General features: G+C 36.3%; 1 protein-coding gene across 1 annotated transcript in view; it reads left to right on the top strand.

Moving 5' to 3' along the window:
- Positions 1–9,915, top strand: part of LOC113491757 (mitogen-activated protein kinase ERK-A) — a 39,010-nt gene extending 29,095 nt beyond the window's left edge. Inside the window, exons 6-8 of the mRNA XM_026868914.1 lie at positions 929–1,096; positions 4,523–4,711; positions 6,731–9,915. Coding sequence (XP_026724715.1) covers positions 929–1,096; positions 4,523–4,711; positions 6,731–6,850 — 477 coding nt within the window. The 3' untranslated portion in view covers positions 6,851–9,915. The remainder of the gene's footprint in view (positions 1–928; positions 1,097–4,522; positions 4,712–6,730) is intronic.
- The last annotated feature ends 2,837 nt before the right edge of the window (positions 9,916–12,752 follow it).

Genomic DNA, 12,752 nt, shown 5'->3' with positions numbered 1-12,752 from the left:
TCAATACTCTACCAAATATTGAACTAAATGACCTGAATTTAATAATGGTATTTTATGTGTGGTATGATCATAAAAATGTCACGGGTATTCCACACTACTAATACTAATTTTCCAGGTCAGATCTTTAGGACAACAGTGCGTCATTATTAAACAACAACATCTTTAGACATCCAAACATCTTAAATGTAATAAATATTTATATTACTGTCATAAACATCTCCGAACGTCAAGCAACAGAATAATTCGTGATCGAATTGTTTATAAATTTATATTTGTCGTGGTCTAATACAGACGAATTTGGTTTCTAGAGTATATCTGTAACTCTAGGTATTGAAAGTAAGAAAACTTTTACGTTTCAGTTTAACGCTCCTTAGTAGTTATAGGTCAGCGTTAACGTATTACATAAAGAGAGTATAAACAGCTAATGAAGAGACTGGAATCTTCCCAAAGACAATATTGTAAGGACGTAAACATTTTTATTACACATCGTTAAATAAATCTCCCGAAGCTTATCGTTACTTATAAACCCCAATTTATTGTCCATTTACTTTATTCTTATCCCGAGGCTCTGCTCTCTGTGTGGTTAGCCAAGTGGTGTAGTCACCATGACGACATGGCCAATTACCACAGCTCGACGCGTTGCGGTTTCCGCGTATGTGACCAATATTTGGGTGGTCAACAAATGTTTGTTCAAAGTCTGGATGATAGTTATAGACAATGATGGTATTGAAAAAAATAAAGCAACCGCGACAAAGAGGAACCTAACTGTTCTTAACAGTAATCTCTTATTTAGTTGAAGGTACATTGTTATTGTACATTAATTTATCTACCCCATTTCGTTGTAGCCCCTTCGTAACTTGCCGGTAGATCAAACCCAAAAGTTCTCGTATTTTGTAACTCAAACTATAAATTGTTTGTTTGTTCGCAGGGCTATACCAAGTCAATAGACATTTGGTCCGTGGGCTGCATTCTGGCGGAGATGTTGAGCAACCGGCCCATCTTCCCCGGCAAGCACTACCTCGATCAGCTCAACCATATCCTTGGCGTGCTGGGGTCGCCGAGCCAGGAGGACCTGGACTGTATTATCAACGAAAAGGTATGTCATAAGTGAGATTCTTTACGATTTTCGGTAAATTTTAGGTGCTAAAGAATCTTTGGAAACTTACATATTTCAAGATTGAGAAAATTTTATTTTTGTTATTGCCTCTGAAAACGGATAAAAATCACTAGTAGATCAGAACTTTATCATTTGCAGGATGACTTTTTGTGGCTATAGGTACACCGTCGAAAATTTTACGAGAATAGGTACAGTTGAATACTAAGTACTTGTGGTCTCTACTCTGGCAAGGCAAGCTAGAAACCTAAACCTAAGTCAAGGACTTCAGTCAACCGACTCAGTGGTAACGTATTGACAAAACTCCTTAACCCGACGCAATAAGGTTGAAGGTTGAAAATCTTCGCCTCTCAGGTGTATTCGAGCGCGCCTCCAAATTGAAAATAAATAACTGAACTTACGAGGCAGCTGGTGAAATCGTTTCGTGAAGTTTTGGGCCAATGTTGGTTTAGGACCAGCCACTGTCGCCATATGAGGTCACCAACATTATTCACAGGGCCTTTGTGATTTTATCATCGCAGTTTTAAAAGTAAATGCATGTTAAATTATAAGGCCCTTTTGTTTTTTTTTCTGTAAGTAACTTAATGTTTTTATTTGTTAAAAGTTTTCGGAGTGTTTTAGTTTGAATACGTTTATTTTGAATTTGGGGTTATATTCTTCGTTGAATTGAAATCAGTTCTTGTTTGCCTTTTTAGATTATCTGCCTAGATGTGTTAGCTTCAGGTCGTGAAAACAAAATAAAATCATCAGTACAACTGTCATTTGTACCAGTTATTGATATTTTGCTTTATAAACCTTACTTGGTATTTAAGAAAAAGTTATTATTAATGACCATTGGTACTCAAAAAACATTTCTTTATTTTTGTAGGTTACGCAGTAACATATACTAATCTTGCAAGCATATTACGTAGCGTGAATCTACAGACAAATACTCGCATCTTAAATAGCCTTTGTTTGGTTTGGACCTAGTCTAAACATTTACGGATGAAGTCACATATTTATTGACATTTGTTAAACATAAACAATTTTGAGTCTTACAACCTTTGTCTACGTTACATTATCGCCACACCAAACCACACCACCTACATAATCGTCCTATATGACAGTATTGTTATTCTATTCTCTATTCTTATGGCTCTAAATCATTTGTCTAGAACAGCTTCTCAACTACGTAATTTTGTTTAACACAGGCTCCCGTTAATCATGTAAATTATTGTAATCGCTCGCACAGATCATTAACAGTGTTGGCGTCGTGGGGGGTAAAATAAGCGAGTCTCTCCCTACCATTCTCTATATATGGCATAATTATATAACCTTACATCATTTTGAATATCCTCAATACTGTTCTTACTTATTAATGAATGCAATTATCATTTTACACCGCCATCTATTCTAAAACTAAGCAAAGCTTGTATTATGCAATATTAAACATTCGTAGTGGGTCGGAATCGAACCCAAGACCTTCGGTATAGCAGTCAGGGCCAATAGCCACTAGACCATCAGGCCAGTCTAATTAGTATCCTTCTTTGACATTAACATTACCTTTATTCCCTAACAATAGAGCTGATTTTCGTTTGTATTTCTCATTCTCATTGCCTCGTGGTCCGTACATAACACGCGAGTACTCGACTAGGTTTCAATCTCAATCGTTATTTATTCATATTGTCTAGATTCGTTCGACTAGTAAGTAAAGGCAATTGGGAAACTTCGATCTCAGCCGAACAGGATTTCGTGAATAAGATATGAACTTTGACCATACATACAATTTAAGTCGAATGGCAACCAGACTTCTTAATGTCAGTGAGTATACGTACATTTGTGTCACATTATACATTTATCAAGTTATTTAGTCATGTAGTACTGAAGTATTTGGTCGATTTTTTTCACCTATAGCAACTATGTTACAGTTTGTTAATGTAACTAATCTTTGATTAAGGCTAACTATGTTAAATGATATTGTTGAGTGCGTTTACTTAAGTTTTAGAGATTGACAGGTACAGCCAATTTGCAAACCGATAGCAGTTAATCGTCAGGGTAATGGACAATTGGAGGAAACCAGTGGTTTTATGCATAAAAGTTATTTTACTTATTGGCATTCCATCCACTCATTAGCCCTCGTGCAGACATAGGGCTGAATATGTTCTCGAGTTAAAATAATGTCAAAGATATTTCCTAAAGTAAAATGCCTTTTACCCTCGGGCACAGTACAGCATGTGTAAGATGTTTTCCCAAGGGTAAGAAACTATTTTAAAACACGTTTCCACTTCGGAAAATGCAAGTTTAAACTGTTTTCCGTTAAAGTGTCATAAGAATTGATAGGTACTGGCAGCTTGTAAGTTGAACGTTGGTCTCTAAGGACCAAGTTTTGTTGTATGCCCGGTCCCTAAGATCCATGTCAATTGTCAATAGAACCTCTGAACTAAGTAAACAGACGTTTCATATTCATGAAGTTATGGTAATTTGTCAAAATATCTATTGAAAATTGTGGGAAAATTGGTTAACATGCCCTGTAGTATCTATATAATATACGTACAAGAGATGTTTTTATTTACAAGGGATGTGAAATAATAATAAAACGCTTTCTTTATTCAAAAGTAGGTAAACAAAAATATACTATGTTTTGTATTATTATATTGATAATAAATAATAATTGTACGGCATTATAATTTTTACCTTTTGCCATTATTGCTGAAGTTAGAAAGGCTTGGAAGGCAAAAGGGAGTTATTTTTCCATCCAGAAGTGGGAACTAAGAAGGCTTTAACCCTGTATATGTTATTTCATTATTTATCTAAATGACTTATATTAATGGCACACTTCAACGAAACAATTGAAAAAAAAACTCAAATTATAATGAAATACAGTTACAAAGTTCACGCAAAATGACGCCTATCTAAATTGCTACAATTGTTTCAAAGCCATTATTATAATAGGTTCCAAATGAATATAAGTAGAAACATAAAAGGGTTAAATAATATGTAAATTCAAACCCTCTGCCCATAATTATGGAGATTTTAACTTGTTTTAAATGTTCTCATAATATTTATACATACGAAACTCATACATACGTGTTATAATGTATTAAATGTTGTGTGGAGTTTTTTCCTACCAACGGTGTTCTATTTTAACAATGACTTTGTTGTATTTTTATGATATATTATCATAAGTATGGATTTGCAAAATCCGACACACCTTGTCTTGTCAAATCATAAAGCCAAAAATATTTATTCTACATTTATAACTTGTGTACTTTCGAAAGCGATGGGGCAATATTCTTTTTAAATTAATAATACTTCAAAGCATATTGTACCACCTAAATATTTTGAAGGCACATCCTCCGTGTTTTAAGCTAACGGTGACCTACATGTATATATCATAAATAGATGATTAAGATTGGTATTTGTCTCCAGGCTCGCGGCTACCTGGAGTCCCTGCCGTACAAGCCGCGCGTGCCCTGGGCGGAGCTGTTCCCCGGCGCCGACGCGCGCGCGCTCGACCTGCTGCACCGCATGCTGACCTTCAACCCTCACAAGCGGATCACCGTCGAGGAGGCCCTCGCGCATCCTTACCTTGAACAGTACTACGATCCTAATGATGAGGTTTGTACAAGTCTTGCTTAACTCCCTGTTCTTCTAGAGAGATTCATTGTGTTCACACCGTTCAGTCATAGAGTTTGTGAGCAGGCTCTATTTAGTATTTTTCAACAGCGACTGACTCGTATTGTTGGGTGTGATTCAAATACAATAGAATACGTATCTCTCAATACACTGCGGCGGCGAAACGTTGTGGTTGGAACGCGGCTTAAGTTTGAAGTCGCCGTGAAATCTGGCACCTGTAATTGTTACATAGGTAGGTAAATAAGCGAATATTAAATTTGTTACCTGATTTTTTGGACTGAGATATTTTAAGACTTTTTACTTAATTCTTCAACCGTAAATTGACTTTCGTAAATATTTCTTCTTGCTCTGTGTGCAAAACATTATTAAAAAAAACCTTTTCTAAACTCAGGAACTACCTCCTAATAAAAAACATTATTTAAAAAAAATATCAATTCAGTCTCAGTTAACACACCCAAAGCAGAAAACATTTTTCCCGTTGAAAAATGCATCGTTCATTTTATAACGTGTGCTTGGCACTATTAAATGCATGCAACATGTTGAATGCATTTTCCTCGTGCGTCATATTTGCATCTTAAGTGTGTTTACTCACTGTCTGACACCCGTGTACTGACTCTCGATGCTCTTATTTTCAATATAACGATACAACTTTATAAAGGAGAAATAAACAACCCTTTTCCTGTAGATACAGTCATACAACTTGTGCAAATATGGAAAATTCGCATAAAATTTTGGTTTTAATGGAAAATTTGAAGTTTTCTTATTGAATTGGCGATGTAGGTCAAGTTTGTTGGCCGCTTAAAAAGTGTCGTTTTCCTTTAAATGAATAAGCCAAGTTGAAAGGGAAAGTAAATAAGGATGTTTTGAAGGCATTTCTAGCTAAAATACTTGAAGCGTGTTCGAACGGGATTCGAAACGAAATGAGGCGCGTCTGCGAGCCTTTGTTGAATGCTTGAGCTTATATTATTCAAAATTACTGCCAATGTGTATTGGCAAAACAAAATACGGGAGTATATAAATATGCAATTTAGAGCAACGTCAGTAACATCAAATACAACAAAACTAGATTTGGACCTCTGCTCTGTAATAGGACAAAAGAAAGTTTTTTTTTTGGAGAGTTATAATTATACTTGATACTTATGTAACTACGTTCTGTTTTTTTTTATTATTTAAAAATAAACGTCCTGTTCTACATAATAGCCCTCATAATATGACATAGTTACAAAACTGGTATAGTCGCTACTATGTGTAACCCACCCTGTATTGTTCTCGAAGCGGTATGCTTCGCCCTCTAGAATGTAAATGCTATCAATTGTAATTGATATTCAACAATACAGGACTAATTAAAACTCCTCGGGAGAATTTCCTCGTTGCCACGCTCCCATTGATAAAGTTATGAGGCTGTATGGTTCCGTGTCAGTAATTATAAAGTTCTTCCTTTTTTATTATAAATGAGAATATGATTTTTGTGGACGTTAACTACATTTTCACGCTTAAAGAAAATTGATTCTCTTCTCAAGCAACAAATATAATTTGAACCTTTTAAGTATTAATTTTAAAATTCAACGTTAACACCCCGAGGCGTGCCGATAATTGCTGATTACTCACTCGTCCACGGGGAAAATTCGTAAATATAGGAGCGTGAATGATGGACATTATGTACGAGCGCACGAATCACCCGGGACACGTAAATTACAGCTACATAACTGCTTGTTACCAACCTGCTATACCAACATATTGTCCACCAGATACAAAGCTCAAGCCTCCACAATGTTTTATTCATACTAAGTCCAAATGATCAAACGTTCTTTTCACTCAAATTACAAGATAATTTGCTCTGCCAATTTAGATTCATGAATAAGGTGTACGCACTTTACATTATTTAACTACATGGAAATGTCTTTAAAAGGGAAATCTTATGATAATGTAATACATTTATGTATAAGTAAACAAAAATAAACACGTTGCCGGACTCGGTTCAAGGACGAATTTTCTTTACAGCCCGTGGCGGAGGAGCCCTTCCGATTCGCGATGGAGCTCGATGACCTTCCCAAGGAGACACTCAAGAAGTACATCTTTGAGGAGACATTACTTTTCAAGAAACTCAACGAAGGCGCGTAGACGAGGTGTCGCCGACAAGAGCCCCCCGCACCGCGCGGCTCCGGGGCTGGGAGACCTGCATGCGAGCTCTGTGCTGCCGGCCGACTCACGTCGTCTCATCATCACGTCATCGCCGCTGCATACCTACATCGTACCATCGACTTATATATCTTATCTTTGCAGTGCTTCGTGATTAGCCAGTAATGCGAATAATTCCTAAGAATATTTGTTGAATGTTATAACTTTAAGGATAACTTACCGTTTTATATTATGGTAACAGGAAAGTCACCGGCAAACAGAATTCGCATGCACGTGTGACGTAATCCAGGTCTAATTATGTGGATGTTGATGGTGGTTTAAGTTGGATACCTATTCATCGCTCGTAGTCGGTTAACCAAAGGTAAATAGTGAACCAACGTGTCGTATTACATTCATAAGTATTCGACGTTGTGGACTCGCTTGAGTTACGAGTACGCCGTATTTTTTTGTGTATTATACAGTAATTTGTAATGTTTACTATGTTAGTTAGGCCCACAGCTGGGTGCAGAAACGAAAATCGAGATTATCTTATCCAACTTGTTAACTTATGACGAAGATGCTTATTGAAAATATTTCCCGGCTATGGACTTAACTTACATCATGTAAAAACATAACCAAATGTTTTAATTCAACATTTGGGGCGTTTGCTTTGAAAGCGCAGTGTCTAATTATAATTTTTTAGGCGTAGTCGCTTTAAATGGCGATCGATAAAGTATTTGTGGCGGTGTATGCATAATAATATTTTCTTATTAAAAACTGCCAAAATAAGTAATAAAATTCAATGATTTGCTTCACTCTAATGATTGAAACCTGATTACTCGGCAACATGACGTCTGGGCGCAGAAACATGTCCGGAGGATATCGTATCGGTATGATTGGTAAGAGCGTAGTTGTAATAGGTACCTATATAATAATGCGTAGCAAACTTATAGTATCATAGATAGGACTTTTCTGAAATTTATAAACGTTAAACATACCTAGTCGTACAATTTCTAAATTGTGATGTTCGATCATTGTGTTGACGGGGATCGATGTCTTCGTAGGTATTTTGCAGTATTACGTGACGATAGAGTAACGTGCGAGGTGTCCGAAAGACGGTAAAGAGTCGGGTGACACGCGCGGAGCTCGCGTCGCGGCGTCTACAGGATCGACGCGGACGCCATGTTTTAGAATATCTTAGCGTGGCCACAGAAACGAACGGACTCCTCACCGGAGCGATGGATATAGAGAGAGAGTATGCAATATGTGAATGATATGCGACCACTGCGAGCAGTACGGATCGGGTTGTGCGGTATAGGAATGCGTTCCAGCGACGCTGAAACGGCCGCGACTCAATACCAAACAAATTGGACGGTTAGCGGCAATGGAAGGCCGATGTAAATATTTTTACATTTCGAATTAATGTATTTTAAAGTGTCACCGAGTAATAATTTCAAGCACCACATTATTATTCATTAATTCTGATGTGATCTACTTACGAATAAATGTACTTTCTCTTTAGCGAGCAAAGTGTTCGTTGGAAAACTTGCGTGTTTCAGTGATTTTTGTAATAATAATTATCGTCTTCCTTGTATTTGCATGTTAGCGCACAAGACAATTTTAGAATAGTTATTCTTCATATCAGATATTTTAAAGAGATGTTTATATAAATTTTGTTGATAAGTGTGCGGTAATGGGGTCGTTTCAAGTTTTTCAACGAACGGGTGCGGGCGTCGTGTAGTGCGGGGACCGCATCCATTGTTACTACTTCATTGTGTATAGATGCCGGCGGCGGCGCGCCCCTCTCACTCAACCTTGGGCGATCATTAATCTACTTCTCTACTAAGAGTTGAATAACGTTGTTTGTTGAAACTATTTAGAGAGCATTTTAGCTGTTAAACATTCGTCGTTCAATTTTAAATTACAGTACATAGTGAATGTTTTGTTTGGCGAAACTTGACTGGTTCCCCAGAGTTTATCGAGCTGTATTACTTGTTGTATAAATGTTATGGATATTGTTTCATGGCTGTGTCTACGCTCACTGGCGGACTGTTTTAGTGCGCTAGCTGCCGGGACGATTAAACAACATGATGCATTTGCGTTTGTTGTTATCAAAACAGAGCGATTAGAATCAACAACAATTCTGCGAGCGAAACTCAATTGAATCGTACCGGGACGTGTGACTGTGAGCTTAGCGACAGCTGTGCCAGGATAATACCGCATTTACAGTACCATCGACATGATATCGAGTGTTTTGTTTAACTTTAACCAAAATAAACCTTGTTTGCGAGGTAATAAGGTCTTTGTACAGTTTTCTTTTCTAATTTCTACTTAAGAAACGCTTCGAAATATGTAATTTCAACTGTATTTGTAGATCATACGCCTATGATTTGTAAAAAGACAAGCTTATTTATTGTGACTAGTATTTTAACTAAGCTGAAATCGTCTCACTGACTGTCTAAATAACTTGTTAAATGTTTCCATTGTTTAGACTGTACCTATTATTATGAAACTAGAAACAAGGGGCTGAGAAAAGTATAAGACGTACCAGTAAGCCACTTACATTTTAATCGTTGACAAAAGTATTGTTTAATTTTTACTTGATATTTTAATGTTTAAGCTTCAGAACTGTTTATAAGTAACTGTTACGACTACAATTAAAATAACTTTCATGTCATCCCCTTGTTTTTAGGACAATCGACGTTTCAACCATAATATTCAATGCATTAAAAATGACTTACGTTGCGATACATATAAAGGCTTGAAAAAGAAATGGTTGAAATCGTAAGCAAATAAAAAAGACACCTGTTTTGCCATATACGAAAATTAGTGGAAATGTGGTAAAATGGGTGTTTCAAAATGGCTCCTAACACATCAAGTTCTTCCCTTACTAGTTAGTTTTCTACAACCTCTTAAAATCATAAACACCAGAGTACCATCATGTATTTATTGTTAAAATATGAGTGTTGCCATATTTTCTTAAGTCATTATGTACAAATTGGATATTGTAAGATCATTTGTTATCTGTCAACAGTTGAATATTACGAAAATAAATCAAATCAAAAGAGTGCCTTGTTTTATTTGTGGTTTTAACCTAAACATCTTATTTTTAACCGCCGATGATGATTGAATTAGGAGCTTCTATTTTAATGAGAGGGAACTGAAAGCCGTAATAATGCACTCTTCCTAGAGGTTAATTTGTATGTTTAGAAGAAAAATTCCATTTTATTAGCAGTGTGTAAATATACAGCATTATAAACAACACAAACACAAAAACAAGGGTAGTTTAAAAACAAAACCAAAACGAACATTCAAGTAAAAATTGTACACGAAGTACCGAAGAAGGCTTACAGTTAATTAGGTAATGTTTGAGTTCCTCGCCTGGGGAGAACACGGCCGGTAACGAACTCAGATAATTTGAATACGAGCGAATTAACATTCGCCTTTTATCGATTACAGAAGGCCTACTACCAAACTTTTTAATTTAAAACTCGGTCTAAAACTCATGCAGGTGTGGAAGAGAAACGGCGCTTTCCGAAATACAGTGCGCTCTCTCGTTTTTAAAATTGAAATGAAATAGTTTATCCTGAAAATACGATAGACGTTTACATTTTTTCATGCCAGCTGGAGTTGACATTTCTTAATTGGTCACCCTGAGAAGAGGCGTCGAAACAAAGTCTGAGGTCATAGCCTCAACGATATTGTCCGAACGGGTTACCCTGGTGCAAAAAGAGTATAGGAGGAACATGGTGACGTTTAGAAAGTCCAACACTCCCTGCGTCTTCAACCAAAGCGGCAGGAGTCATTTAATGATTACCATCCGAGAAAAATGGTCGCTTTTAAATCGCCATGGTTAAATTGTCGCTAGAAAATGGAGTTTTCTATAATGAATAAATAAATGCAGTGTCCTGGACTGGCCTACAACCAAAGCAGTATTATTTGTGGTGGTAGGCCCAGTGGCCCCCTCTGCAGGCACTGCTCAATCTATGTATTCTGTGTAAATGGTAAGTATTCTTAATAGATGCAAAATAGGAGGAAGTTCTTATTGGTTTGTTTTCTTGAAATATAATAAAGCTTTCTCCATTTATAGAGACGAAGTGGTTGCCAAATTGTGAATCAATTTTCAAATTTCAGGTATGTATGTAAAAACGAAAACTATATTTAATTAAACTATTTTATAACTATATTTTTATTCTCTCTTTAGATCAATAATTACTCTTTATTTTTAGTTAAGTCTGACTAGGCCAGTGAAACACGATTTCTTTGCAACACTTCATCTCCTTAATCTTCCTTATTTGCAGTTATACACGTGCTACTAAAGGTCCTACACACACACAAAAACGAGCAGAGGTCGTCCGCCTTTAAGAGGCAAAGTATTACAAATAGTTTTGAATTTTATCTTCGTGGGATAATCGTTCACTGTAATTCGTTAGCAAAGGTGGTCAATGCGCCGCGAGGCAAGACCTTGCACGACCCGCCTTGCCTTGTGTCACTACTCTTACGGAAAGTGCGCGCTTATACTCTTTCAGTGAGGATTGACCCTAATACCAAGAACTGAGGCAATATTTTCCTTTGTTTTATCCTGCATAAATAAAGCCGTTTACAAACAGGCTAGCAACAGTGACTCGGGGCAGGGCCGGCCGCCGGACCTTTTATAAAACAATTATAGCGAACACTAATAGGATTTAAAAAAAGTACTTACATTAAGCTCTTAAGACGATGGATTTAAGAATATGATTAAAACCTTTTGAAGAATTTGTTAAGTACGTTATTATAAGCACTTGGTATATCTTGGAATTTTCACCTTGCAATTATTTTCATAAAAGATATCTTATTATAATAGTCGGGCTATCTCCATCAATAAGTGTGAGTAAACCGTTCTACCTTTGGCTCATTGGAGGCTTCGTTTTTGCAATCCAAAATGGATTCAAAATCACTTAATAATGATGGATTATAGTAGTCATCTACGAGTTACGACTATACCAAACGTGGAACAGCCCAAAAACTTGCGAGAGAACCTGAATTTGTTTCAAAACGCAAACAGTTTTCTTAGCTTTTTTGCTACTTCTAGATAAATTTAAATATTTTTGATAGTATCTAAAAATAATAACAAATATCGGTTATACAGAGAACCAGTATAAGTCGTGTTTTCATTTATTTTGTACTTTGCAATTACGAGAAATTGAAAAACATTTTTTAGTAGAAAAGCTTTGCTACATAAAATAAAATAAGGGATATTCTTAGAAGGGAACCCTCGTGCCCTATAAAGATAATCATAATTGCTAAAAGATCCGATACCTGATTTCATGTCATCGAACGACGTTCAATCTGTGGAACTAATCGCTGAGAGCGAATTTTGTGAACAGATCTTCAAATTTCGAGACTCTTATATTGGTTTTTATTAGTTTTAGTGACAGTATATATTACAATAAATAAAATAGATTTTGACTGGCCTGTCTGTTTGTGGTTCTGTTTGTGTTGTCTAGTTGTTAGTAGCACTGACTGCTATACCGGAGGTCATGTTTTCGATTCCCACCCAAGAAATTCTTTTTTTTTGTGATTGGCACGATCATTTGTTCGGGGCAATTTATCTGAAATAATAGATATGTATGTACCTACTTGGAAATATTTAAGTATGTGTGTGTATCTAGTCTAGTAATCATAATCCAAGCTTTGCTTAGTTTGAAACTAGATGTCGTGTGTTAAGTTGCGGAGTTAAATATTATTATATTATAATGATGTGTCCAGATCTAACACAGAGAGTCTAGCACCTCAACTTAGAGTAATATTATTACACGTGATAGAGCGCTGTGTCTCCTCCTCAAAAGCAAGTCTTAATTGAAGAGATAGTGTTATAGTGATAGCAGTCCTGAACTTTGCTGCAGTTGCTTACGGTTGCTTAGCG

Source organism: Trichoplusia ni, chromosome 3 (assembly GCF_003590095.1).
Source record: "Trichoplusia ni isolate ovarian cell line Hi5 chromosome 3, tn1, whole genome shotgun sequence".
NCBI lineage: Eukaryota > Metazoa > Arthropoda > Insecta > Lepidoptera > Noctuidae > Trichoplusia > Trichoplusia ni.
The sequence above is the reverse complement of the archived record's forward strand: the minus strand, read 5'-3'. Positions and strand labels throughout refer to the sequence as shown.